Source organism: Petaurus breviceps, unplaced genomic scaffold (assembly GCF_028583685.1).
Source record: "Petaurus breviceps papuanus isolate PSGF00001 unplaced genomic scaffold, PetGlider_PUasm1.0 90879, whole genome shotgun sequence".
In the NCBI taxonomy this organism is placed as follows: domain Eukaryota; kingdom Metazoa; phylum Chordata; class Mammalia; order Diprotodontia; family Petauridae; genus Petaurus; species Petaurus breviceps.
Window position 1 is genome coordinate 12,211,036 of NW_027187368.1, and position 25,997 is coordinate 12,237,032.

The following is a 25,997-nucleotide window of genomic DNA, read 5'->3' on the forward strand; positions in this document are numbered from 1 at the left end:
TCATTTCACTTTGCTTCAACTTATACAAATCTTTCCAAGTTTTTCTGAAATCATCCCCTTCATCATTTCTTATAACACAGTAGTATTCCATTATAATCATATGCTATAATTTATTCAGCCATTCCCTAATTCATCCTGTCAGTTTCCAGTTGTTTGCCACCACTAAAAGAGCTGCAGTAAATATTTTTGTACCACTTCTAATAGACTCAGACAGGCATCCCAGTTCATTGACAGAGTTTGTATAGAATGGGATGCCAGTTGGTCTTGTTATTCCAGCCTCAAGACAAGGGGATGAGTTAGATGACCTCATTTGGCCTCTTTTTTCCTCAGATCCAGGGAACATTTCAACCCTGGGAAAAGGTACCTATAAATGTTGAATCCCTATCTCTTCAATCTGTGCTTTATGCACAGACATGTAAGAATTGATTCTGCAGACCAAAAAAAAAATGTGTTTGCTGGAAGGTTTTTATTTTCTTGAGCTTTAAAGACCTGAACATGTCAGTTATATAACTACCAGTAGCAGTAGAATGTTTTTATATCTAAGTTGAGTCAGCAAACATTTGTTAAGTACCTGCTCGGCTAAGGGCTAGAGATTCAAGGAAATGCTAAAGCATTCCCTACTCTCAAGGAACTCAAGGTTTAAGGGGGGAAGATAACATTTATGCAGACAAGGTTTAAGGGGGGAAGATAACATTTATGGAGAGAGCTACATACAGACAAGTTACATACAGGCTATTGGAGATCATCTCAAAGGGAAAGCACTTGATATCTTAGCTATAATCCTGTTAGCTCCTTTTCACATATGAAAACACTAAAATGAGAGGTAGGGCACCTGGATTCTAATACTAGTTTTGACACTTTGTCAGTTATATTACATCAAGCAAGTCATTTTTCACATCTTTGAGCCTCAGTTGCCTCTTCTCTAAAAATATATTTTAAATTCTTCTCTGCTGTCCTCAACAAGATTGTTTCAAGGCTCAAATGTATTAGACTTCTCCAATGAACCTGAAGTTGCTAGTTAAGCCCTGGAGATACCTTCCTGCTAATAGCTTATCTTAATTTTATCTGGGCCAATCACATGAAGAAAAAAGAAGGAATGTATTGGAAAGAGTGTTGAATTTGAAGTCGTAGCCATGACATTCAGGTCACTTCAGCCCTCTGAGAGGATACTTGTATCACCTACTTCACAGAATTTTGAAGGAAATGGCCTGATGCCCATCTACCACGTTCTTTTGTAAGATCAGAATATTTAAATCATGTAGATTCCATCTGTCTTAAGTGGGAATCTGAAACATTTCTACTAGAGGAGAGGAAAAGAGAGGGGAAGATTGATGACCACCAAGGTCTCCTTTGAATACTTTTGTCATACAGATAGTATGAGGCATTATAGAGCATTGGCCTGGATCATGGTTTCAGTTCTGCCACTAACTCATTATGTGACATTGAGCATATCATGCTTAGCCTCTGTTCCCTCTTTCAAGGTCCTTCCCAGGTCTAGAACTATGATCCCATGGCTAGAAAAGCTCAAGGACCCTTCTGGCTCTAATATTTTGTAGGGTTTTTTTGTTTTTTGTTTTTTAGTTTTGTTTGTTTTTTTTTTTCAGTTCGAAAATTGCTGTCCATGATAGTCTTCATAGGGGCCCCATGTGCCTTCCCCATTTTCAGGCAGTAACATAGGTGGGAGTTCCCTGGGAAATGGAGTCAAAGAGTGTTTCCATTCTTTTACTACCTCCCTTGCAGCATCAGAAAGTGTACCAGCGTGACATTCTTGTTTTTCTTTCTTGTACCAGGATCAGCGATATCCGGCTTTTCATTGTTGACGCCCGGCCAGCGATGGCAGCTATGAGCTTTGTTCTTATGACCACCTTTCCCAACAAAGAGCTGGCTGATGAGAGCCAGACCTTGAAGGAGGCCAACCTGCTCAACGCTGTCATTGTCCAGCGGTTAATATAATACCTGCCCTCTCCCCCCATTCCCCTACACACACACTCTCTTTTTCCTCTTGTTTCTGTCCATAGCTGTCTGCTGCACACATGCGTCACTCTGCCCTATGTGCACACCGTGCAGCACAGTGTCATGTCTCCCCTTAGCTCTGGGTTCTTAGGTCTCAGTTGGACATTTTGTTTTATCTTTAGTTGCATTTATTGGGTTTTTGTGATGATCAGTGAACTTTAAAAAAAATTTAATAAAAACAAAAAAATTTGAAAGAATATCACCAGCCCATTGTGGGAAAAGCTTTCCCCACTGCTTTAAGATTACAAAGTTCCATTTCAAAGAGAAAGTGGGTTTCCATTGTGCAGCATGGAAATTTTTGTTTCTGACGTATCTTTCCTCCACTGTTATGGGTATTAGAGCAGGGTTTTCCATCATCAGTCAATCAACAAGCATGTATTAAGTGCCTACTGTGTCCTTGACCCTGAAAATACAAATACAAAAAAATGAAACAGTCTCCCCTCAAGAGGAGCTTACATTCTGGAAAGGGACAGAGAGTAACACAGATACAGATAGAAATATATACAGTATAAGTATAAAGGAAACAAACACAAAGTAATTAAATACAAGGTAGTGTAGGAGGAAGGGAACTGGTAATCAGGACAGAAGAGCTTCATGCAAAAGATAATGCTTAAGCTATGTCTTAAGAGAGGAACAGTGAGGCAGAGGTAAAGAGAAAGCATTCCCAACATGTGGGGTGGCTGGTGTGAAGGCAGTGTTGTGTCTGAGAATCCAAGGGAAGGCAGTTTGGCTGGATCACAGAGTGCAAGAGGGAGTAATGCCCAGTGAGAATGGAAAGATACATTGGGACGAGGCTGTGAAGGTTTTTAAATGTTAAACAAGGTTTGTATTTTATACTAGAATCAATAGAAGGTGATTAAGTAAGAGAGTCACAGTCAGATTTCCTCTTAAAAGAAAATCATTTGGACAACAATACGTAGGATATCCTGGACTGGGTGAGACCTAAGCCAAGGTTGCCAATTAGGAGGCCCTTACAGTCATGTAGGTGGGAGTCAGTAAAAGCTGGAATGTAATGGGTCACAGTTTTTTCTTCCCAAATCATTCTCATAGTCCCAGAAGAATCGGATCCTCTGCTAGTTTTCTATCAGAAGCATCAAACCCATTTCTCATATTCAGCAGGTTCCAAAATACCGCTAACAATGTAAATGTAAGATTAAAAGGTATGTCAGTCACAGGTTTCTATGAATAATCCTAAGGGATTAGGAAGGACACAGAATCGGTAAGAACCCTGGACATAAAAGGGAGAAGACCTGGGTTTGAGGCCTAAGTTCCACCTACTGGCAACTTGGCCTTGAGTAGGTCAGTCCTATCAGTTTCCCACCTGTGCACTTCAGTTTGCGAATCTGAAAAATAGGAATAATACTATGCTACTTAATAGGCTGCTGTATGGCTTACAGGAGACCAAAGAGAAGAGTCAGTAATAAAACCTACGTGTGCCCTTGGGTTTTTGTACAAAGATGGACCAGGTATGAATGGCAAGTAAAAGAAGTTAGATCCTAATCCAAGGAAACAGATTTGACTTCTTAAGTATAACTAAGATTTGGTTGGATGAAATGCCTAAGAAATATGACTCTGGAAATGCTTACCTTATTCAAAATTAAAAAGATGAAAATACAGTAAAGCAATATATTGTGTGAAGAGATCAAAGAAGAGGAACTATAGTGTAGAACATTTGAGTGTAGATCAGGGAAGAAAGAAACAATTTTGTCATCAGCAATATAGACCAACCACCTCTTGAGGAAGAAAATATAAGCCTAGCACTGAGACAAGATCAAGGGAGAAAAACAATTATGTGATCAGCAATATAGGCCATATCTCTTCAGAAAGAGAATATGAATCTAGCACTGAGTTGTGATGTATTGATGGGGGTCTTTGGTTATCAAGACAGCTGCTGAAGTTTTTGCTCTACCAAATGGAGAATATCTAAAGATGGTCTTGCTTTCACCATTCAAAAGGCTAGTAAGACCAAAAGGGGAAAATTCTCTTTAGAATCAAATTCTCACCAATAGGGAGGAACTGGTAGTTGACGTGAAAATGAGAACATCAAGGGGTTCCATCCCCAAATACATGATAGAGGAAAGTCAAGTCTTGACATCTGTTTTTGATTTGGGGAGAGCAGTTTTAAAGACATCAGCAAGGAACCTCTGGAGAATAAAGTTAATGGTGACTTGGGGCGGCTAGGTGGCACAGTGAGTAAAGCGCCGGCCCCGGAGTCAGGAGGACCTGAGTTCGGTTCCAGCCTCAGACAATACCCAAACAAAAAACTAGCCGTGTAACCTTGGGCAAGTTATTTAACCCCAATTTCCCTTCAAAAGGAAAAAAAAAAAGTTAATGGTGACACAGAAACCATTCCCAGGAAGAGGAAAAGGAGTATGTAAGGTCTGGATGTACAGGATACTTGACGAATTTAGATTTTTTTTAAAAGAGACATTCATAGAAGATGAAAGCAAGGGCAGGTAGCATTATAAAAGGATATTATTCACTCTAGATGGAAAAGAAAATAGGCCAGCTGCTAAGGATGGATGGGATGATACCTGACCACAGTGAGAAGGGGAGAAATGCTGAATTCTTTATTTTGCTTCTTTTTTCTATGCCAAGAACTATTTATGTAACAGAAAGGACTCACAAATAGAGAGTTGAGGCCCAAAATAGAGGGATGGTAATAAAGCATCTAGCTACTCCGGATAAGCTCAAGTCACCAAATGAACATTTCTTTACTGAAAGAACTGGCAAATGGAACTGTTGAGCTTTTGTTAGTGATATCAAAGGTTGTAAAGAACAGCAGAACTTTTTCAGGTTTGGAGAAAACATCTTGATTTTTCAAAAGAAAGTAATAGGCCATCTACAAACTAAAGCTGTGAACTTGACTTTGATTCCTGGCAAGATTCTAGAAGAAATTATAAAATGAGTGCTCAGTGAACATCTACCAAAAGAAAAAGTGATTATCAAAAAGATCCAGTATGACTTCATCAAAAATAGGTCATGCCAAATGAACCTACTTCCATCATTGACAGGTTTATTTAACTGGTAGTTCAGGACATTGCTGAAGGTGACAATTTTCTTCAATTTTAGCAAAACCTTTGACAAAGTTTTATGCTAGTCGTTTGAACAAGATGGAGAGATGGGGGCTAGATGATAGAAAAACATTATTTGGAGCTAGTTGGATGACCAGACCCCAGAATATTCAATATCAACTTGGAAAAAGGTCTCCAGTGGAGTGCCCCCAGGGATCTGTGCTTGGCCCTCTGCTATTTAATAGTAAGAGTAATTTGGATAAAGGTAGAGTTGACATGTTTATCAGATTTGCTAGTAATAGAAGCCACAAGGGCATCTAAAGCATTATTTGACAAAATTTTTAAAGAGCTTACTCAGCTAGAATGCTGTGCCAAATAAGATGAAATTTAATAGGGGCAAATGTAAAATTTTATATTTGGATTAAAATTCAGAAGTACAAGATGGAAGAGGCATGAATAGACAGTTTGAAAAAATTGAGAGGGGAGTGATGCATGGGGTTAGTGGTTTGCAGACTCAACATGAGTTAATTGTATAATGTGGCAGCCAAAACAAAAACAAAAGCACAATTCTAGGCTTCATTAAGAAATGCATAGTGTGGGGAATTCAGAGGTGATAGTCCCACTGTGCTCTGCCCTAGTCAGACCACAAATGGGGTATTGTGTTCATTTCTGGTTGCTACTGTTTAGAAAGGATGGTGATAGACTGAGAGATCCCAGAAGACAGCAACTAGAATTATGAAAGACCTCCAGATCATGTCACACGGAGGTCAAGTGAAGGGAACTGAGGTCGTTTAGCCCGGAAAAGACAAGGTGGACAAAATAGTATTTCTTCAAGAATTTTGAAGGTAGGTCACCTAGGAGAAGTATTAGCTGTGAACTGTTTGACTCCAGAAGGCAGAAATAGGGGCAATGGGTTAAATCTGGGCTTGATAAAAGGAATTTTTCACCAGTAAATCAAGCTTTTCAAAAGTGAAATAGACTGCCTCAGTTCCTCCTCATTGAAGGGGATAAATTGGCCATTTGTGTAGCTTGTCAGGTTGATTTATTTTCTTGTATGGGTTAAATTAGATGACTCTTTCAACTCTGAAATTATATGATAATAGAAATGAAATAATTTTGCATGATATTTTACAGAATTATGATGTGAAAGCTCCAAGGGAGCATTAAGGACAAATAATCAAACCTCATTTTACAGATGAGAAAACTAAAGGACTGAGGGGGAAATGACTAGTGAGTTATAAAACGAAGACTAGAACCCAGCTCTTTTGGTTCTATGCAGTACTATTTCCACCATACTGTACAGTTTGGGTATAAATAATTTAACTTCTAAGAAAACTGTATTTCTTGTGATCATTAATCACTAACATTTACATAGTGCTATAAGCTTTAAAAAGTGCTCTTCCCATAATTACCCTGTGAGATAGGTCCTATAAGCATTATTTTCATTTTATAGGGGAAAAAATAAGGTCACAGAGGAGAAGTGATTTCTCTGTCATTCCCATAGCTAATAAAAGGAATAGCTGGAATTTTAACTCAGGTCTCCTGAGACTATTTAGTCCTTCAATGGCAGGCACTTTAAAACAAAATTTTTTTTAATTAACAAAAATCAACTTTCTCTCCTCCCCCCACTGAAAAGAAAAATAAACCCTTATAATAAATGTGCATGGTCAAGCAAAAAAAAAATTCTTGTACTGGCCATATACAAAAGTTATATGTCTAAATCCTCTCTGTCAGGAGATGGGCAGCATTTTTTATCATTTCCCCTCTGGTTGTGATTAGTCATTGCATTGATCATAATTCTCAAGTGTTTTCAGGTGGTTTCAGAAAAATCTGGAAAGATCTATATGAACTGATGCAGAGTGAAGCAAACAGAACCAGAAGACAATTATACAGTGATAATGTTATAAAAACAAAAAACTATGAAAGATCAAAGGACTAATGACTAAACATGCTGCCTGCTTTTGAGAGGTGAAAGACTAAAAGAGCAGAATGAGACTTCTTGGGGGTGAAGGACATGACCAGTGAGGAAATTTGTTTTGCTTGGTTATGCATGTTTTTAATAGGGATTTTTCTCATTTGGGTGTGGACAGGGAAGAAAGAGAAAACAGATTTTTGCTGATTAAAAAAATAATTTTTTTATAAAAGGTGTGTGATTAGGTGCTAGCTCTTCTCCATTTGGCCTGTGGGCTGCTGAGTAATCAGTGAATGAATCACAATAGGAAAGTGAGCCATTAGACAAAGAGAAGTAATCAGAGGACACACCATCATTAGCATGCAGGCCATGGGTCTCATAAACCCTTAATGGAACAGGTAGTGAACAATTCATAGAGCATAAATACTGAAAGAAACCTCAGTGATGATTCCTGCCCCACTTTACAAAGTAAGAAATTAAAGCCCAGGGTGGCCAGGTAGCACAGTGAGTAAGAGCACCGGCTCCAGTGTCAGGATGACCTGGAGATCAAATCCCGGGCTCAGACACTTAGGACCCACCCAGAAACACCTGGCCGTGTAACCTTGACCAAGTTAACCCCGATTGCTTTAAAAAAAAAAAAAATTTAAAAAAAAGAAAAGAAATTAAAGCCCAGAAAATGACTTACTCCAGATCATGTGGTGAGTTTGTGACAAAATTAGGACAACAACCCAGGGTCTCCAATACCATATTCCATGGCTCTTTGCAATACTCGAACCTGTGTCCGTGTTGTGAATGAATGAAGTTTTTAAAACTAAATTTGAACAGATTTAGCTTAGGGTTTTTAAAAGAAATGTGGGTTGGGATGGGAGTCAAGATGGCAGAGTAGAAACAGGACTTCCACTCAGCTCTGGCTCCCACCACCTCCAATTTATGTAAAAGGGGACTCTGAACAAACTTTGGAGCTACAGAACCCACAAAATGACACAGAGAAGCTAACCTCCCGTTGAGGACAGCCTGGCAAGCCAGCAGCAATCAGCCAGTGCAGTGCTCTGGGAGCCGACTCTGGCTCCCCACAAGCCAAATGTTTTAGCCCCAGGGCGGGCCTGACCAACCACTGGCTGGAGGTATTCCAGATCACCAGCAGCTGTGGCAGACCAGAATTATCAACACATAGGTGCTAAGCACAAAGTGAAAGGTCGGTGCAGTGTGGACTTTGGGTTGTTGGGAGTGCGTCGGCTTTTGCCCCCGGGGCAAGAAGCTGCTGAGCCACCTTGGCTTAGCCAGCACCACGTGGCAGCTTCAGCTCCTGGCCTGCAAACTGTAGGGGGACCAAGCACGAGTCTGAGGGGTAATCACTCTTGCTTTAACCTGCTTGGATCTGGATTGCAGTCTACGGTGGAGGTCCAGGGGTATGTGGCCAGCTTAACAGAGTGTGGAGGCTTCAAAAAGGGCACCCAACTAATACCTCTGGCAGCTGAGAAAACCCCAGCATTTGGAATGAAGCTCCCCTGTCTGGTGGCAGAATCCTACTGTGGCAAAAGCCCAAAAGTCAAGTAATTGAGTGGCAACATGACCAGGCAAAGGAAGCAAACCAAGCAGAGCAATCCAACATGAGACTCCTATTTTGGGGACAAAAAGGAGCAAAGCATTGGAAGAGGAGGAAGACAGTGAAGTCAGAACTCCTGCACCAAAAACTTCAAAGAAAAATACGAGCTGGTAACAGTCCATAAAGAACCTTAAGAAGCAGATAAGAGACGTGAAGGAAAAATTGGGAAGAGAAATGAGAATGATGCAAGAAAATTATGAAATGAGAGTCAACAGCCTGACTGAAGAAAATATCACCTTAAAAAATAGACTAACTCAAATGGCAAAAGAAGCTCAAAAAGGCAATGAGGAGAAGAATGCCTTAAAAAGCTGAATTTGCCAGATGGAAAAAGAATTCCAAAAGCTCACTGAGGAGAATCATTGCTTCAGAATTAGACTGGAGCAGGGGAGGCCAGGTAGCACAGCGAGTAAGAGCACCGGCTCAAGTGCCAGGATGACCTGGAGATCGAATCCCGGGCTCAGACACTTAGCACCCATCCAGAAACACCTGGCCGTGTAACCTTGAGCAAGTTACTTAACCCCAATTGCTTAAAAAAAAAAAAAAGAATTAGACTGTAGCAAATGGAAGCTAGTAACTTTATGAGAAATAAAGATGCTGTTAAACAGATCCAAACAAATGAAAGAATAGAAGGCAATGTGAAATATCTCATGGGGAAAACCAATGACCTAGAAAATAGATCCAGGAGAGATAATTTAAAAATTATTGGACTACTTGAAAGCCATGATCAAAGAAAGAATCTAGAAATCATCCTCCAAGAAATTCTCAAGGAAAACTGCCCTGATGTTTTAGAACTAGAGGGCAAAATAGAGGTTGAAAGAATCCACTGATCACCCCCTGAAAAAGATCCCAAAAAGAAAACTCCTAGGAATATTATAGCCAGGTTCCAGAATTCCCAGATCAAGGAGAGAATATTACAAGCAGTAAGGAAGAAACAATTTGAATATTGTGGAAACACAATCAGGATAACTCAGGATCTGGCAGCTTCTACACTGAGGGATCGAAGGGCTTGGAATATGATATTCCGGAGGTCAAAGGAGCTGGGATTAAAACCAAGAATCACCTACCCAGCAAAACTGAGTATCATGTTTCAGGGGAAAATATGGCCATTCAGTGGAATAGAGGACTTTCAAGCATTCTTGCTGAAAAAACCAGAGTTGAATAGAAAATTTGACATTCAGATACAAGAAGCAAGAGAAGCATGAGAAGGTAAACAGGGAAAAGAAATCATAAGGAACTTATCAAAGTTGAACTATTTACATTCCTACATGGAAAAATGATAATCGTAACTGATGAAACTTTTCTCAGTATGAAAATAGTTGAAGAGGGGGTGGCCAGGTAGCACAGCGAGTAAGAGCACCGGCTCCAGTGTTGGGATGACCTGGGGATCGAATCTCAGGCTCAGACACTTAGCACCCACCCAGAAACACCTGGCTGTGTAACCTTGAGCAAGTTACTTAACCCCAATTGCTTAGGGGTGGCCAGGTGGCTCAGCAAGTAAGAGCACCAGCTCCAGTGTCGGGATGACCTGGGGATCAAATCTGGGCTCAGATATTCAGCACCACACCCATAAATAACTGGCCGTGTAACCCTGAGCAAGTTACTTAACCCCAATTGCTTAAAAAAAAAAAAAAAAAGAAAATAGTTGAAGAGAATAGAAATATATATGTCTATATAGGTGAATGATGGGCATATGAATACATATGTGAATGTATGTATATATGTGTATAGGTATACATATATAAAGGGCACAGGACCAATTTAATGGGAAGGGATGATACTTAAAAGGTCAAATTAAGAGGTGAGAGAGGAATATAATGAGAAGAGATGGGGAGAGACAGAATGGGGTAAACTATCTCATATAGAAGAAGCAAGGGAAAATGGTTACAATGGAGGGGAAGAATAGGAAGGCAAAAGGGAATGGGTCAATCTTATTCTCATTGAATTTGGCTCAGGGAGGGAATGATATACACACTAAATAGTGTATCTCACCCTACAGGAGAGTAGGGGGGAAGGGGATGAGAGGGGGGGATGATGGAAGGGAGGGCAGGCTGGGGGGGAGGGAAGTTGGAAGCACCCATTTTTGAAAAGGGACAGGATCAAAGTAGAGAATAGAACAGGATCAAAAAAGAGAATCAAAGTGGGAAGTGGAATAGGAGGCAGGGAAATATAGTCAGTCTTCTACAATATATCTACTATGTTAATGTTTTGCATTAGCTACACATGTACAACCTATACTGAACTGCTTATCCTCCCAGTAAGGCTGGGTGACAAGGGAGGAAGGGAATGAATCTGGAATTCAAAGTTTTAAAATCAAATGTTTAAATATAAATATATATATATATATATATATATATATATAGTATTATTAATACTGTTTTACACGTAATTGGGAAATAAGATATACAGGCACTGGGGCATAGAGATTCACCATGCCCTACTGGAAAAGTCAAAGGGAGTATGGGAGAAGATATGGGAGAGACCAGATTGGAGGAGGGGATATCCTGTGGGACTGCTATTTTGGGGTGGTGGGTAGGGGAAAAACAGGGAGAAAATTTGAAACTCAAAATCTGGCAGAAATGAATGATGTAAACCAGAAGTTAATAAAGCATTTGAAAAAAAATAAAAGAAATGTGGGTTTTATTTCCATTCCTGTTACTTGTTTGTTCCCCCACCTTCCCGGCCTGATGGCAAGCTCAAATGTAGCATATCAAGATGCTGCATGCAAAGAATGTTTACCACCCTCTGTTGTTCACTAAGGTTACCACATGGTGGGAGGAAGCAGTTATGTTTGGTAAAGGTAGAAAAAATTGGTTTTCCCCTTGTATATAGGCAGCTATTGAACCTCCCCATTTCTAAGGAGCTCATCCTTCAAAGAACAGTTCTTTAAGACAAATGTAGCTTGTTCCTTGTTGAACCATAGGGTGGCATCATTCTCAAGCACTATTTCTATCACTGGCTTCAAACTCTTGGCACACTGAAATCATAATCACAGATATGTCAGACGTGGAAGAAGCCTTAGAACAGAAAATATCAGAGTTAAATGGGACCTTAAAGATCATTTTAGAAGCCCCTTACTTCTAAATTAAGAAACCAAGATTCTGAGAGGCAAAGTGATTTGCCCCCAAGGCCACCTTCAACCCAGTCCTGCCCTCTTTCCATTGCCCCACATTATATCTCTGGTAGTGATTTCCATAGCATCTCCCTTGTTATTGGTATATATGTTAGGTGTAGAGACAAAGACAGTCTAAAAACAGGTACAAATGTGGGAGGAAAACTCCGCTCTTTCATTTCCATAGCTGATTCAGGTTGAGTAATGGAAAGTTTCAAGGTGGCTAGCTGATCCATGATGATCCTTCTCTAAAGCACTGTACTTTCCAAAGTTTTATGTTATGTGATATTTGCAGCTACTCTGTGACAAAAACAGGGAAGGTATTATCCCCATTTTACAGACAGGGAAATAGAGACTCGGAGATTTTTAAATTGACTTCACAGGGCCATGGAACAAATTATGGAGGTAGGAAACCTTGCTTTCTTTCCTCCCAAACCAGTGCACTTACCACTGTCCCAGGCTGCAACACAGTTGATGGTGGCAATGAAGGAAATGAAGGAAAACTCATTATTCCTAGTGTTATTTGCAGAATTTTTTGTATTAAAAAAAAAAGTTCTCATAGAACAAAGATAAAGGAATACAAAGGGCAGCTAGGTGGCAAAGTGGATAGAGCTCTGGGTCTGAAGTCAGGAAGATCTGAGTTCAAATCTATCCTCAGACACTTATTAGCTATGTGACCCTGGGCAAGTCACTTAGCCCTGTTTGCTTCAGTTTCTCATCTGCCAAATGAGCTGGAGAAGGAAATGGCAAAGCACTTGAGTATCTTTGCCAAGAAAACCCTGAATGGGGTCACCAAGCGTCAGACAGGATTGAAGCAGCTGAGTAACAAGAGGAATACAAGGAGGGAAGCTGATAAGGATGTAACAACAAGGAACATGAGTGTGGCTTTTTGAAAATGGATGTAATATTAATACTAGAAAACCCTGCCCTCCAGGGCCCATCGAGCTTGACTTGTGTCACAGTGAAGGATCAAAATTTCCTGTGAATAACAATCTACAAGGGGAATAAATTTCCAACCTGGCTTGGGGCATGCAAATGGGGCACCTTAGCCTGTTTGTTTTTAATTCAATCTTTTTTATTTTCAGTTTCATATTCTCTCCCTCCTCTCCTCTAAGAAAGTGAAGAAAATAAATCCAAGAAAAACAAGTATAAATTCCTATATTAGCTCTGTGTGTGTGTGCATGTGCCTGCACACATGTGTATATGTGTAGTCTCAATCTGAGTCCACACCTCTGGATTTGTGGTTGGTTGGTCTGTTGATCAAAATTCTTAAGTCTTTCAAGGATTGTTTGTCTTCATAATATTGTCATTGTATAACGTATTCTCCTGATTCTGCTCATTTCACTTTGCATCAGAGTCTATACAAGTCTTCCCAGGTTTCTCAGAAACCATCCCTTCATCGTTTCTTATAGCACAATAGTATTCCACCACATTTATATAATATTTAGGCATTCCCCAGTTGATGGACACTCCCTTGGTTTCCAATTCTTTGCCACCACAAAGAGAGTTGCTATATATATTTTTATACATATGGGTCCTTTTCCTCTTTCTTTGCTCTCTTTGGGGCAAAGACCTAGTAGCAATATCACTGGGTCAAAAGAAATACACAATTTAATAGCTTCTGGGGCATAGTTCCAAAGTGTTTTCTACAATGATCAATTCACAGTTCCACCAACAGCACATTAACATACCTGTTTTCCTACAGTCCTTCTAACATTTGCCATTTGTCAACTTTGTGAACCTGATTGGTATGAGGTGGTAGCTCAGAGTTGTTTGATTTGCATTTCTCTAATCATTAGTGATTTAGAGCATTGATTCATATGGTTCTTTATAACTTGCATTTTTTTCTCTTAAAACTGCCTCTTCATATCCTTTAGCCACTTATCAATGGAGAAATAGCTCTCACTCTTATAAATTTGAATCAATTCCCTATATATATTAGAAATAAGAACTTTATCAGAGGAACTTGCTACAGAGATTTCCCCCACCTCCCCCCCCCCCAATTAATCTATTCGTTTTCTAATTTTATCTGTTTTGGTTTAGTTTGTACAAAACCTTTTCTGTTCTTTGATCATGAATTTTTACTGTATCTAAAGATCTAAAAGTCAATTTCTTCCTTGCTCCTCTAATTCATTTATGATGCCATCTTTTATGTTAAAGTCATGTACCCATTTGGAGCTTACCTTAGTATGTATTGTAAGATGTTAGTCTATATCTAGTTTCCACCAGTCTATGTCTAGTTTCTGCTTCTCGTTTTCCCAATAGTTTTGTTGAATAGTGAATTCTTACCCAAATAGTTGGGACCTTTGGGTTTATCAAAGACTAAGCTACTATGATCAACTGCATCTGTATGTTATGTACCTAATCTGTTTCACTGATCAACCTATTTCTTACCAGTACCAAACTGTTTTAAAAAATACTGCTTTGTTATATAATTTGAGATCTAGAATTGTTAGACCCCTTTCCTTCCCACTTTTTTTCATTATTTCCCTCGAGGTTCTTGATCTTTTTTTTAGCTATATTCCAATTCATTGATCTGCTCATTATCTTTTATTGATGAGACTTTAGAGATATACATTTTCCCCCTAAGAACTGTTTTTGCCACATCCTTAAAATTCTGGTATGTTGTCTCATTATTGTCATTATCTTCAATGAAATTACTGGTTATTTGTATGGTTTGTTCTTTGATCCACCCATTCTTTTGAATTAAATTATTTAGTTTCCAATTAATTTTAATCTTTGCTTCAAAGGCCCTTTATTGTATATAATTTTGATTGCATTATGATTCATAAAAGATATTCTCAATATTTCTGCTTTTCTGTAGTTGCATATGTGTGTCTTTTTATTTTTAAAATTAATTTGTTTATTTTTAGCTTAAAACATTGTTTCACAGGCTTTTGAGTTTTTAATTTTCTCCCCCTTCCCTAAGATGGCATGCATTTGATATAGGCTCTACATATACATTCATATTAAACATATTTTCTCATTAGTCATGTTGTAAAGAAGAATGATAATCAATGGAATTAACCACAAGAAAGAAGAAACAAAACAAAAAAGAGAGAACAAATAGTATGTTTCTATTTTCATTCAGACTCTGTAATTCTTTCTCTGAATATGGATAGCATTTTCTCTCATGAGCCTTTGGAGTTGTCTTAGAACCTTGCATTGCTGAGAAGGGCCAAGTCTATCAAAGTCAGTCATCACACAATGTGGCTGTAACTGTGTACAATGTTCTCCTAGTTCTGCTCTCCTCACTCAGTATTAGTTTCTATAAGTCTCTCCAGGTAATCATGAAGTCCGTCTACTCATCGTTTCTTATGGGACAGTAGTATTCCATTACATTCATATACCACAACTTGTTCAGCCATTCCTCAATTGATGGGGAGCCCCTCAATTTCTAATTCTTTGCCACCACAAAAAAAGAGCTTCTATAAATATTTTTGTACATGTAGGTCCTTTTCCCATTTGTATGATCTCTTTGGGATACAGACCTGAAAGTGGTATTGCTGGATCAAAGGGTTGTATATGTGTTTCTAAATAATATTTTATTTTTCCTAATTACATATAAAGATAATTTTAAACATTCTTTTTTTAAATTTTTGATTTTTACATCTTCTCCCTTCCTCTTTTGCCTTTCCCCTCCCTGATATTTGATATAGGTTATGCATGTGCAATCATGCAAAACAAATTCCCATATTAGTCATGTTGTGAAAGAAGGCAGCATGTGGAGCTTTTCTGCTCTATTACATGACCAATGTTTACGTAAGTACCATACACAACTGAGAAATAAGCACATACCTTTCTATTATCATTCAATAATATCTAGAGGTCTATCATATCTAACTTTTCTAAAATTCTATTCTAGTCTTTCTTTTTTGTTAATTTTTTGGTTAGATAGATCTGTCTGGGTCTGAGAGGGGTAAATTGAGATCCTCCACTATTATAGTTTACTGTGTATTTCTCCTCATTATATAGACTTCTACATCTCAATTATGTAAAATAATTGATCAATAATAAAATTTATCCCTATTTTACAGACAGAGAAACTAAGATTTAGAAAAAGGTAATGATGGTTCACATGACTTGAAAATGGTTAGTCTAAGAATGGAACCTCCTTCTCCCTCTCCCACCCTTTAGGTGTCCTCTTCCCTTCCACTTCCATTCTTTTCTTAAGATCATCAAAACATAACAGAACTATTTCCAGGCCTCTCTCTAATCCCTGAGGTTGACAGAGTTCTGATGGAGTATATGTGTCATCTCTTCATATTAGAATATAAATAATTTATCATTGTTTAGTTCCTTATGATTGCTCACTCATATTTACCTTTTAATGCTTCTCTTGCCTCTTGTGTTTGTATTTCAAAATTTCTATGCAGCTCTATTCTCTTTTCAACAGGAATGCTTAGAAATTTTCTATTTCATTAAAGATACTTTTTTTTTTCCCTTTCGGGATTTTACTGAGTTCTGCTGGGTAAGTTCTCAACTCCTTTACAATGGTGGCTGCTAAATCATGTGTAATCATCCCAGCTCTGCTCCTAGGATCCAAAGACACATGCTTTTGTTTGCTTCTAAACTGCTTCCTCATTCAGTATATAGCCTAAGGCAATAATGCTCTTCACCCCAGGGTGCAAAGCCCCACATCAAGGTCCCTCCTCAGTCTGTCCTAGATCTGTGACCTACATCTAGGTGATGATTGACAGACCTGCCAGGTGGTAACTGTTCCAGCACCCTGTGCTCATTTGGGGAGTCCTTGGGACCTCTTCCTGCCCAAGTATACAACCTGGTCCCTTTTCAGTCCCTGGGCTCTAATATGTTCTGCAGGGCTGTGCTTCTGGCCAGACCTCATCCCCACTATCCACAGACCTCTCTTTCTGTCTCCTCATGCTAACCTTGGCTGGATAAATAAACCACAGTGATTTTTTTTCTTGGATTTCCCTACCAGGATTTATTCTGGTGTACTTTCAAGATCTTTGTGGAGAGACTGTACTGGGGGAGCATGGCTGAACTTCCTGTGACTCTGCCATCTTGGCTATACCCTCTCTACTCCTTAGCTCAGTTTTGATGAGACATTTTACTTCATGAAGATCCTGACCTCTCACAAGCCTCTGGAACATCAATTAAGTTTAAGTTCCTGATAGTCTCCTTGTTCTGATTTCTAGCTTTGCAGCCCAGGGGCTAAGGAAGGACACAGTGTTCTCTTCCCCAGACTTCAGCAATAACAACACTTCACATTCCTATGATGCTTTACAGTTTTTTGCAAAGAGCTTTCATTGAAACACCCCCCGGAAGATGAATTATAAAAGTGTTGTTATCTCCATTTTATAGAGAGAGAAACTAAGGTTTAGAGAAAGGAAATGATGGTTCACATGGCTTAGAAAATGGCCAACATAGGAATAGAACCCAGGTCTCCTGACTCTCAGTCCAATGCTCTTTCTACTACACCATGATGCTTACCATGTCCTAAAATAGCTCCTCACGCTAGAAAATGTGACAAAATAACTCTGGTTTTCTAGGTCCTTAGAGGAAATTAGGATATTCTAGGTAGGCAAACCTAGGATGATTAAATTGTCTCCCTCTATTATTTGCATGGTGCATCTTCCAATACAGTTTGATGTTCATGGAAAGTGCTGGATGTAGAGTCAGGATAATGGGTTCAAAGGGTGCTTCTGATGTTTGCTGCCTGTTTTCTCATCCATAAAATAGATTAGATAGCTTCTGAGCTGCCTCTAGATCTATGAATAACAAGGCTGTGTTCTGGTCTCAGATCTGATGGTTACTACCTGTGTTGCTTCAATAATTCATTTAATTTCTCTGGGCCTCAGTTTTTTCATCAGTAAAATGAGGGAAGGTGGACCAGATGATCTTTAGGTCTTCTCCAGTTCCAGTGGTTGTTGTTCGACGATTCTAGCAGTGAGAAGGAGGCATGCTAACTAACACTCATTAATTCAACACCACCAGCCCTCCACCACCTTTTCCCAGGCCTTTAACACCAAGTATAGAACAAGCAAAGGCTTTGCCCCAGAAGGGAGAACTAAGACTAGTGTATATGCTAGGGAGTCCAATTCCACATCACTATAAGAAAGATTTCTAACAGGGAACAGGTGGTAGTGACCTCTCTGTCACTGTAGATCTTCAACGAGAGACTGGATAACAACTTTTTGGAAATGTTGTACAAGTTTTCTCTTCAGGCATGAAATGGACTCAATCACCCTTTCCAACTCTCTCATTCTATAATTCAAGAGCCATGATGAGAGTTTCAAAGTCCCAGGCAATTCATATGCCCAATCTTCCCTGTCATCTTCAACCAAGGGTATGCTAAAGCCAGCTTGAACTGACTTACAAGAGTCAATTGTTAAATTCTCAATGTGAGTATCTCCACCTGGGAAATCAGCAAACTCAGGGCAACAAACACTATAAAACAGGGCTTGGTTTGTTTATTGTCTAGACTGAAGAGAGTGATGGAGGAAATATTAATATTTCAGATTAATATTAATAATTTAGATTAAAAGTGTGTACATATTCCCTCCAGGAAGTATGTTGTTAAACAATTACCAGCACACTGCTTTTACCCCAATATTTTCACAGAACTATAGAACATCAGAAATAGTAGGGACCAGAGCCAACTCACTTATTTTACAAAGAAGGAAACAAGCCAAGAGAGGGAAAATGATGTGCTTAGGTCACCCAGTGAGTTGGTGGCAGAGCTTGGAGGAGGTGCTAGATCTCCTGTTTTCCAAACAGTGAAAGAAACTTGTTTTTTACCACTCATTTTCCTTTCTTCTGTCATTCTTCCTCCATTATCCCATGTTCTTCAGTTCAATGTTATTAATAAATTAGGCCCACCTTCCTGATGGGCTTCCCTTTTCGGGGATATAAATATTTTTAAGAGAGAGAGAGAGACAGAGAGAGAAAGAGAAAGAGAGAGGGAGACAGAGAGAGAGTGAGGGAGAGAGAGAGAGAGAGAAAGATAAAGAAGAGAGGGAGACAGAGAGAGAGAGGGAGGGAGAGAGAGAGAAAGAGGGAGGGAGGGAGGGAGAGAGAGAGAAAGAGACAGAGACAGAGACAGACAGAAACAGACAGAGACAGAGAGACAGACAGAGAGAGACAGACAGAGAGAGAGGGAGGGAGGGAGAGAAAGAGAGAAAAAGATAAAGAGGGAGACAGGGAGAGAGAGAGAAAGATAAAGAGGGAGACAGAGAGAGAGAGAGAAAGATAAAGAGGGAGACAGAGAGAGAGAGAGAGAGAACAAAAAAAGCAATGCTTCAACCTAAGGAAGGAAAAGACAAGGGAGCAATTTCAAATATCAGTGAAGGAGACTTTCTGGGATAGAAGCAGAAGGCTCTCCATCCTCCCTGTGAGACAGATGGAGCTTAATTCAAGGGAAGGAGTCCAGCAGGGCTTGATTTATGGATGAACCTGATCTGGGCTCTCATCAGGTTTCTGTGGCTTCCAAAACAGAACATTAAATCCTCCTCTCCTCTTTCTCTACTCTAGCCATGACATTCGGGAGGTAAGACTAAGACAAGGCCTTCCATCTGGAAAACCCTAACATTCCAGGCATCCCTCACAGTCCAAAAAGAAGCTGAGATCTCAGAGCTTTGTGTTGACCTCTCGCACCACTCCTAACTTGTGTAGTAACTCCCTCCATAGCTCACTTCTTCCAACAAACAACTATTTAACAAGGAAAAAAATCTTTGGGAGGTGAGGAAAACACTACTGAGGAACTATGGAGTCCAGATAGGTACAACAGGAAAGAAGGGGGTAGAATTTGCCTGACTTATAATAGTGATTCAAAGAGCCCTCCACCCACCCAAACATATATCTCTGACTCAGTCGCCACATCCCAAATTAATTCTTCAGTCCTTTTTGGTTATACCTTGCCCTCTTCCAGCAATTCCAATACAATTCCAATGCAGTTTGATGTTCATGGAAATTCCAGCAATTCTCTTTAAGAATCCCACTGGGAGGAAGAAGAAGAATTTATTTCCTGCATGAGATCGAAAGCAGGCAGGGCACGGGGAGAGAGGAGGAAGGGTCCATGACTCGAAAGTTTAAATGCTACATAGGTGTTAAGTGACCATGCAAGGATCTGAACTAAGGTCCTCTGACTCAATCCAGGGCACTTTCCACTGCCCCATACATCCTTTCTCAATTAATACAGCTGATTTCATCATTTATCCAAAAGTAGGAAAAAATACCTGTAATGTCTGTAAAACAGTACTGTCTAATGAGAGCTGAGACCTGGGAGCATATGCATGAGCACCCATATGGATGATTGGTGAGCATGCCTCTGGAAATTCATGATGATGTGGATGCACAAATATTCTCTGATTGTTCCCTGACTGCTTACTGCACAGTGAACAAAAAATTTTCTGATTAGCTGCTGATCCAAAACTAAGAGTACAAGAAATTATATCTTTCCTATCCTCTGGTCTCAAGTTAATGAGGACAACCCTCTGAGCTCTAGAGGGTTAACTAAGAGATGCCCTTCACTCCACTGGGTCAGCCAGTGCATGCATGATTTCCTAAGCAAGCCTGTGCCTAGGATAAGACCACCTCTTATTTGTTTTTACTTTAATACACAAGGCTTGTGAGATCTCAAAAAATCAAGGAGCTGGAGTCTATAACAGAGTTTGCCAGCAGCCAAGCCCAAGAAAGAGAGACCATCAGGACCCAGCTCATTAATAAATTGAAGGCAACCAAGACACCATGTTCTAAAAGCAAGAGAGCAATTCATTCCACTGGCTTTGTCATATTTGCAACTGAAGTTGGGACGAATAATTTGTTGCAACCACTTTAAGTCCAAACTGACTGTCTTTAGAGATTAAGGCAGTGGAGAACTGAATGTGTCCTTGATTCTGGAGAGATGTTTATTTATTTAGGTTGTTGCTCTCTTTTCAGAAAATATCCTTCTATAAAAGCTAATCCATGTGAGTTAGTTAATTGTTATTAAAGAGATATTAACTGATGATTGATACTAAGGAAATGCACTAGAATGAGGACTCCAGGTTCTGTCATTAGGAAGACATCCCCAACCCCTCAATGGTACCCCTAGAACCCTAAAGGAAAACAGTAGCCTTGCTCTGGGGACTCAACCAATCAATGGAGCTGGGGTTGGTATAATAAGGACTCCCAGAGCTTATTCTCTATACATTCACTTGAATGTGACATGTGGTCATTTTGTCCAATAGAGATGAACATAATAAGATGAACATGAGCAAAATGAGTACTATGAAAATTAAAATGTGTGTGCCAACTTATGTTGCAGAGGATGAAAAAGTAAAATAGAGTTATGAAGAATTTGACATGATCTTTCAAAGTAAGTCAATATATATATTTTGATGTTGGTTAGCTTCAATGCAAAGTGACCAGTTAAAGCTCTATTGGATAATATGGTTAAGGATCAAGAACTGAAAGAGGTAAAAGTCTTGTAGTCTACTTATAAGCTCCATGCTTCCTTCAAGAAGATAAATGAAAAGTGCTGAAGTGCTGACCATACCAAGAAGACAAAAAATGGTGACTGCCAAGGGAGTCATTTCTGAATCAGCTTTCTGTGTAGGGTCAGACCAAAGGTCAAGATCAACACCCATTTAAAAGAAGGAATAAAGACACTGCAAACTCCTCCATAAAGCTCCAACCTGATCTATTCAAAAGGAGTTTTTACTCCAAAAAAAAAAAGGATACTTCTTTTAATATTACCATTTCTTACAAATGTTTTAATCAGTATAAAAGCAGTCATTACAACAATTATGCAAAAACAGTCTAGAAACTACTTCTGCTGACAAAATAAATTCTCCTTCTCTCAAGTGGAAAGACATGGCAGACAAAGGCAATACCAGTTTAGAATACAAATTCATTTGTATAAGGTCAAAGAGGAAGATTGTGGAAGATTATAAACAGTATCATCTCAGAAACCAACTAAAGGTAGTAGAGTTTCAGGACATTTTTTGCAGAAAATGAATCTACAGAAAGTTTGATAAGAGATCCAACTAGTTCATATTATCCCAATAGAATTTATAGATAAAACTGGGAGGAGGACATCACACAGAAGGAAAATGCAACATATTTGTTAATATTTATATAAAGATCTATTTCTTCATCAGTAACAGTGATGAAACATGAAATACCATATTTCATCTCTGATATGTAGTATCCTATATTATCAAGCAGAAATAACAATTAAAAAGATGAAGTCAGGAAAAGCAACTGGACTAGACCAAATACACACAAAAGAAATCTGTTCTGAAGGTGATTCCATTTTGAAAGTTCAAAGGAATCAGTTTTCAAGGTATTTGCAAAAAGGGATGAGTAATTGAATGAATGAGAAAGAATAATAGGCAGAATCACTGCTGATCCCCCAATAAAAGGCAATTAAAGATATCAGCAACATCTTTATATAGCAAAGTTATAGGCACTGGGGTCTGACCACATACTCCCTTATTAGTCACACTTAAGTCTATAGCCTGCCCCTGGTTCTTTCATTTAACTTATATCCTCCTAAGTTCTTGAGTAATCTATGGGTATATTCAAATAATTTCTTTCTCATTAATAAATTTTAAATCTCTTTCTCCTTAATTAAATAACAATTATTTGAACTGGAGAAACATACTCTCTCAATAGTTATTACTCTTATCTATAATTAATCAAACATTAAAAATAGTAAATACAAACAATTTATTAACAAATGAAATGATAACATTTGTGAACATTTCAGCAAAATGAAAAAGCAACGATATACATAACTGTTTAGAATATTTTGGTTGTACCCTGTGTCACCTCAAGCCCTCAACACAGCAGAGAGTGACTACTTCCCTCAGTGAGAGCGAGCTCTTACCTGGAAACACAGTCTCACAACATTTCATTCATTCTCTATACTAATTAAAGCAGCTTAAGAATCTTCTTCATAGTTCCTCTCAAGATAGTAGTTAAAATTATCTATTACAATTTGGAAGGAGTCGTGTTGAAAAATGCTATCTACATCCAGATCAAAAACAGATAAACTCTGAGTACAGATTGAATTTCTCTTTATTTCTATTGGGGTTTTTGGCAACAAAACTAATGTGGAAATATATTTTCCATGACCTAATCTGTATAATGGGTACCATATTTCTTGCCTTCTAAATGGGTAGGTGAGAGGGGAGAAGGAGGGAGAGAAATTGAAACTGAAAATAAAGGAAATGATAGTTGAGTTCAGTCTCTACAGAAAAATAGCTCATGTGGTGAGAAACAATCTTTCCAAAATATATTACATTTGCCAGCTCCTTGCAGACTTTTCATATAATTTCTTTACAAGACCACAGTCAAAACAGGTCCAACAAGGAAAATATTTCTCCTAACCTACCTCTATTTTCTCCACAAATTCTTCTTAGCTCACAGGCAAAATAAGCACCTTTTCCCTAACTCCATGAAGAGAGGCATTTAATAGCCAAACATGTCTCAAATGGCCTCCAAACCGCCAGCTCAAGCTGCTTTTCCCCATATTGTATCTGGTTTTTCTCTTGTCTTAAAGAGACAGTCACCATTTCTATAGTGTCTGTGAGGGATGCATTCAAAACAGGGATTATAGCTTATTTCTCATCTCTATAAAATCTTTATGAGATTGAGCTATGCATACATTGATGAAAATATGAGAAGGAAATGCATAGACTTTTGCACAAGGTTTTCTACTGCAGGCTACATCTTTTTACAGTCACATGAATGTATACAGAGTAAAAGAACCTCTGTTGTGTTTATTGCTTCTTGATTACCAAAGGATTATTTGATGTAATGACCATTCTGCACCCCAGAGAACAGATAATAAAAGACAGCTCCCTTCTCTTAGTAGAGAGGTGGAAGAGAAGGGACTTCAGATTAAGATGGTAATGTGAAAGATTATAGAAGAACAGATCTCCCACAGACAGAGCTCAGCTCCCCCATTAGACAGTGGGCTTCTCAAGGGCAGGAACCATCCTTTGCCTTTCTTGGTATCCCCAGTAATTGGCATGTAATATAGTAGTAGCTAATAAATGTTTATTGACTGATTCAACCCAGCAAATATCTAAAATAGATGCCAGACAGAGCAATGAAAAAGAAAACTGGAAAGCAGAAATAAACTCCTCCATCCAGTCCAGAACTTTATGAAATAAGATGGCCAGAAGCCAATGGAAGTTAGGAGAGAGGTCATATCAGGGAAGCCAATACAACTCCAGTTGGGCCTGCAGCCAGCAGGACTCTGAACAAGAACACTCCAGGGGGAGATCGTAAGCCACCAAAAGCTCTGCTAATCAGGCTTGGAGCCAGATGCCAGCCCTGTCTTGTCAGAATAGAAGTAGAGAACATGGAACAGAGATACAGGGCTGGACTGTCCACTCCTCAGAGCACTGGAAGTCACCACTGGAGTAGAGCCTTTCAGGAGGTCTGAGACCAGCTAATCTCTCCAACATTTGACTCAGACCTATCAGAGCTACAGCAAGAGATGGAACCAACTCCTACCTGGGGACTATGAAAGGAGAAGACAACAAAGATGACCAAGAACAGCACTTACAGTGGATCACCAGGAAGCTGTGACAGAAACCAGGAATCAAGGCAGAGGATAGGGCTTAGTAAAACTGGCCACCTGATCTAGCATGGCAGAATATACAGGGGAAAGGACCACTCAAAAAATCCAGGAGTGCCAGAAGGGACAGAGCTGTGTTCTGGCACAAAGCCCCAAACCAGAAACTGAAGTTTAGAATATGAGTAAACAGAAGAAGGCATCAATCACAACATGAAGTAGGGTTCAGTGGCTGGGGAATATTGTATATTCTGTCAGACATGGTTGCTGTGGCAAAAAAAAAAAGTATCCTCTATCTGCATTCTAGCTCTATCAGTTCTTTCTCTGGAGATGGACAGCACCTTTCATCATAAGTCCTTAAGAACTGTCTTGGATCAGGGTGGCTAGGTGGTGCAGTGAATAGAGCACCGGCCCTGGAGTCAGGAGGACCTGAGTTCAAATCTGGCCTCAGACACTTAACACAAAAAAAAATAGCTGTGTGACCTTAGGCAAGTCACTTAATCCCAATTGCCCTATCTTCCCCCCTCCAAAAAAACAAAAAAAAAGAATTGTCTTGGATCATTGTATTGCTCCGAATAGCTAAGTTATTCATATTAGATCTTCATACAATTTTGCTATTACTGTGTACAATGTTATGGTTCTGCTCATTTTACTTTGTATCAATTCATGTAAGTCATTCCAGGTTTTTCTAAAAGCATCTTAATCATCATTTCTTCTATTATAATAGTATTCCATTGCAATCATATACAACAATTTGTTCAGTCATTCCCCAATTGATGGATATCCCCTCAATCTTCAATTCTTTGCCACCATTAAAAGAGCTACTATAAATATTTTTGTACAAATAGGTCCTTTTCCCTTTAGTTTTTTTATCTCTTTGGGATACAGAGCTAGTAATGGAATTGCTTGGTCAAAGGGTATGCATGACTTTATAGCCCTTTGGGCAGAGTTCCAAATTGTTTTCCAGAATGGTTGGATCAGTTTACAACTTCATCAACAGTGCATTAGTGTTTTAATTTTCCCCCATCCCCTCCACCATTTGTCATTTTCCTTTTCTGACATATTAGCCAATCTGATAGGTTTGTGGTGGTAGCTCAGAATTGTTTTAAGTTGCATTTCTCTAATCAATAGTGATTTACAACATTTTTTCATATAACTATAGATAGCTTTTATTACTTTGTCCGAAAACTGCCTCTTCATATCCTTTGACCATTTGTCAATTGAGAAACAGCAGAGCCTAATTTTAACATAAAGTTCAAGGTCAAGAAAAAAGAAGTTGACCCTAAAAAATGTCAGAGAAAACCAAGACTCAAACTCAGAAGACAAAAATGTTTAAAAAATAAGTTCTTATTTATATCTTTTTATTTCTTACATCATCATTGTTTTCCCAAATATTTCTTCCTTTTCTCCTCCCAGAGAGCTATCTTATATAACAAATAGTATTTGTAAAGAGGAAAAGAAATCAGCACAACTGATCAATACATTGAAAAAGTCCAAAAAATGTGTGCAGTGTGTAGCAACTAGACACTTCCTACTTCCACAGAGGGATGGGTTGGGGTTGCCATTTCATATCTTTTCATTCAGTCTTGTTTGATCTTTATAATTTTATTACACTCACTTTTGATCATTTGGTTTGTAGTTGTTATTTCCATTTCCATTGTTGTAGTTATTGTATATTTGGGGTTTTTTTTGACTCTGCTTGCTTCATCCTATATCATTTTATATAGATCTTTCCATGAGTCTCTGTATTCATCATATACATTATTTCTTATAGCACAAAATATTTAATTACATTCATATAGCACAGTTTG

The 25,997-nt window shown here is 38.8% G+C and overlaps 1 protein-coding gene and 1 long non-coding RNA gene across 2 annotated transcripts in view; one reads left to right on the plus strand and one right to left on the minus strand.

Moving 5' to 3' along the window:
- NSFL1C (NSFL1 cofactor) overlaps positions 1-2,210 on the plus strand; it is a 40,164-nt gene extending 37,954 nt beyond the window's left edge. The window contains 1 exon segment of the mRNA XM_069073855.1: positions 1,791-2,210. Coding sequence (XP_068929956.1) covers positions 1,791-1,953 — 163 coding nt within the window. The 3' untranslated portion in view covers positions 1,954-2,210.
- Positions 1-25,997, minus strand: part of LOC138150421 (uncharacterized) — a 118,796-nt gene that overhangs the window by 15,617 nt on the left and 77,182 nt on the right. The gene's annotated exons all lie outside the window — the stretch shown is intronic.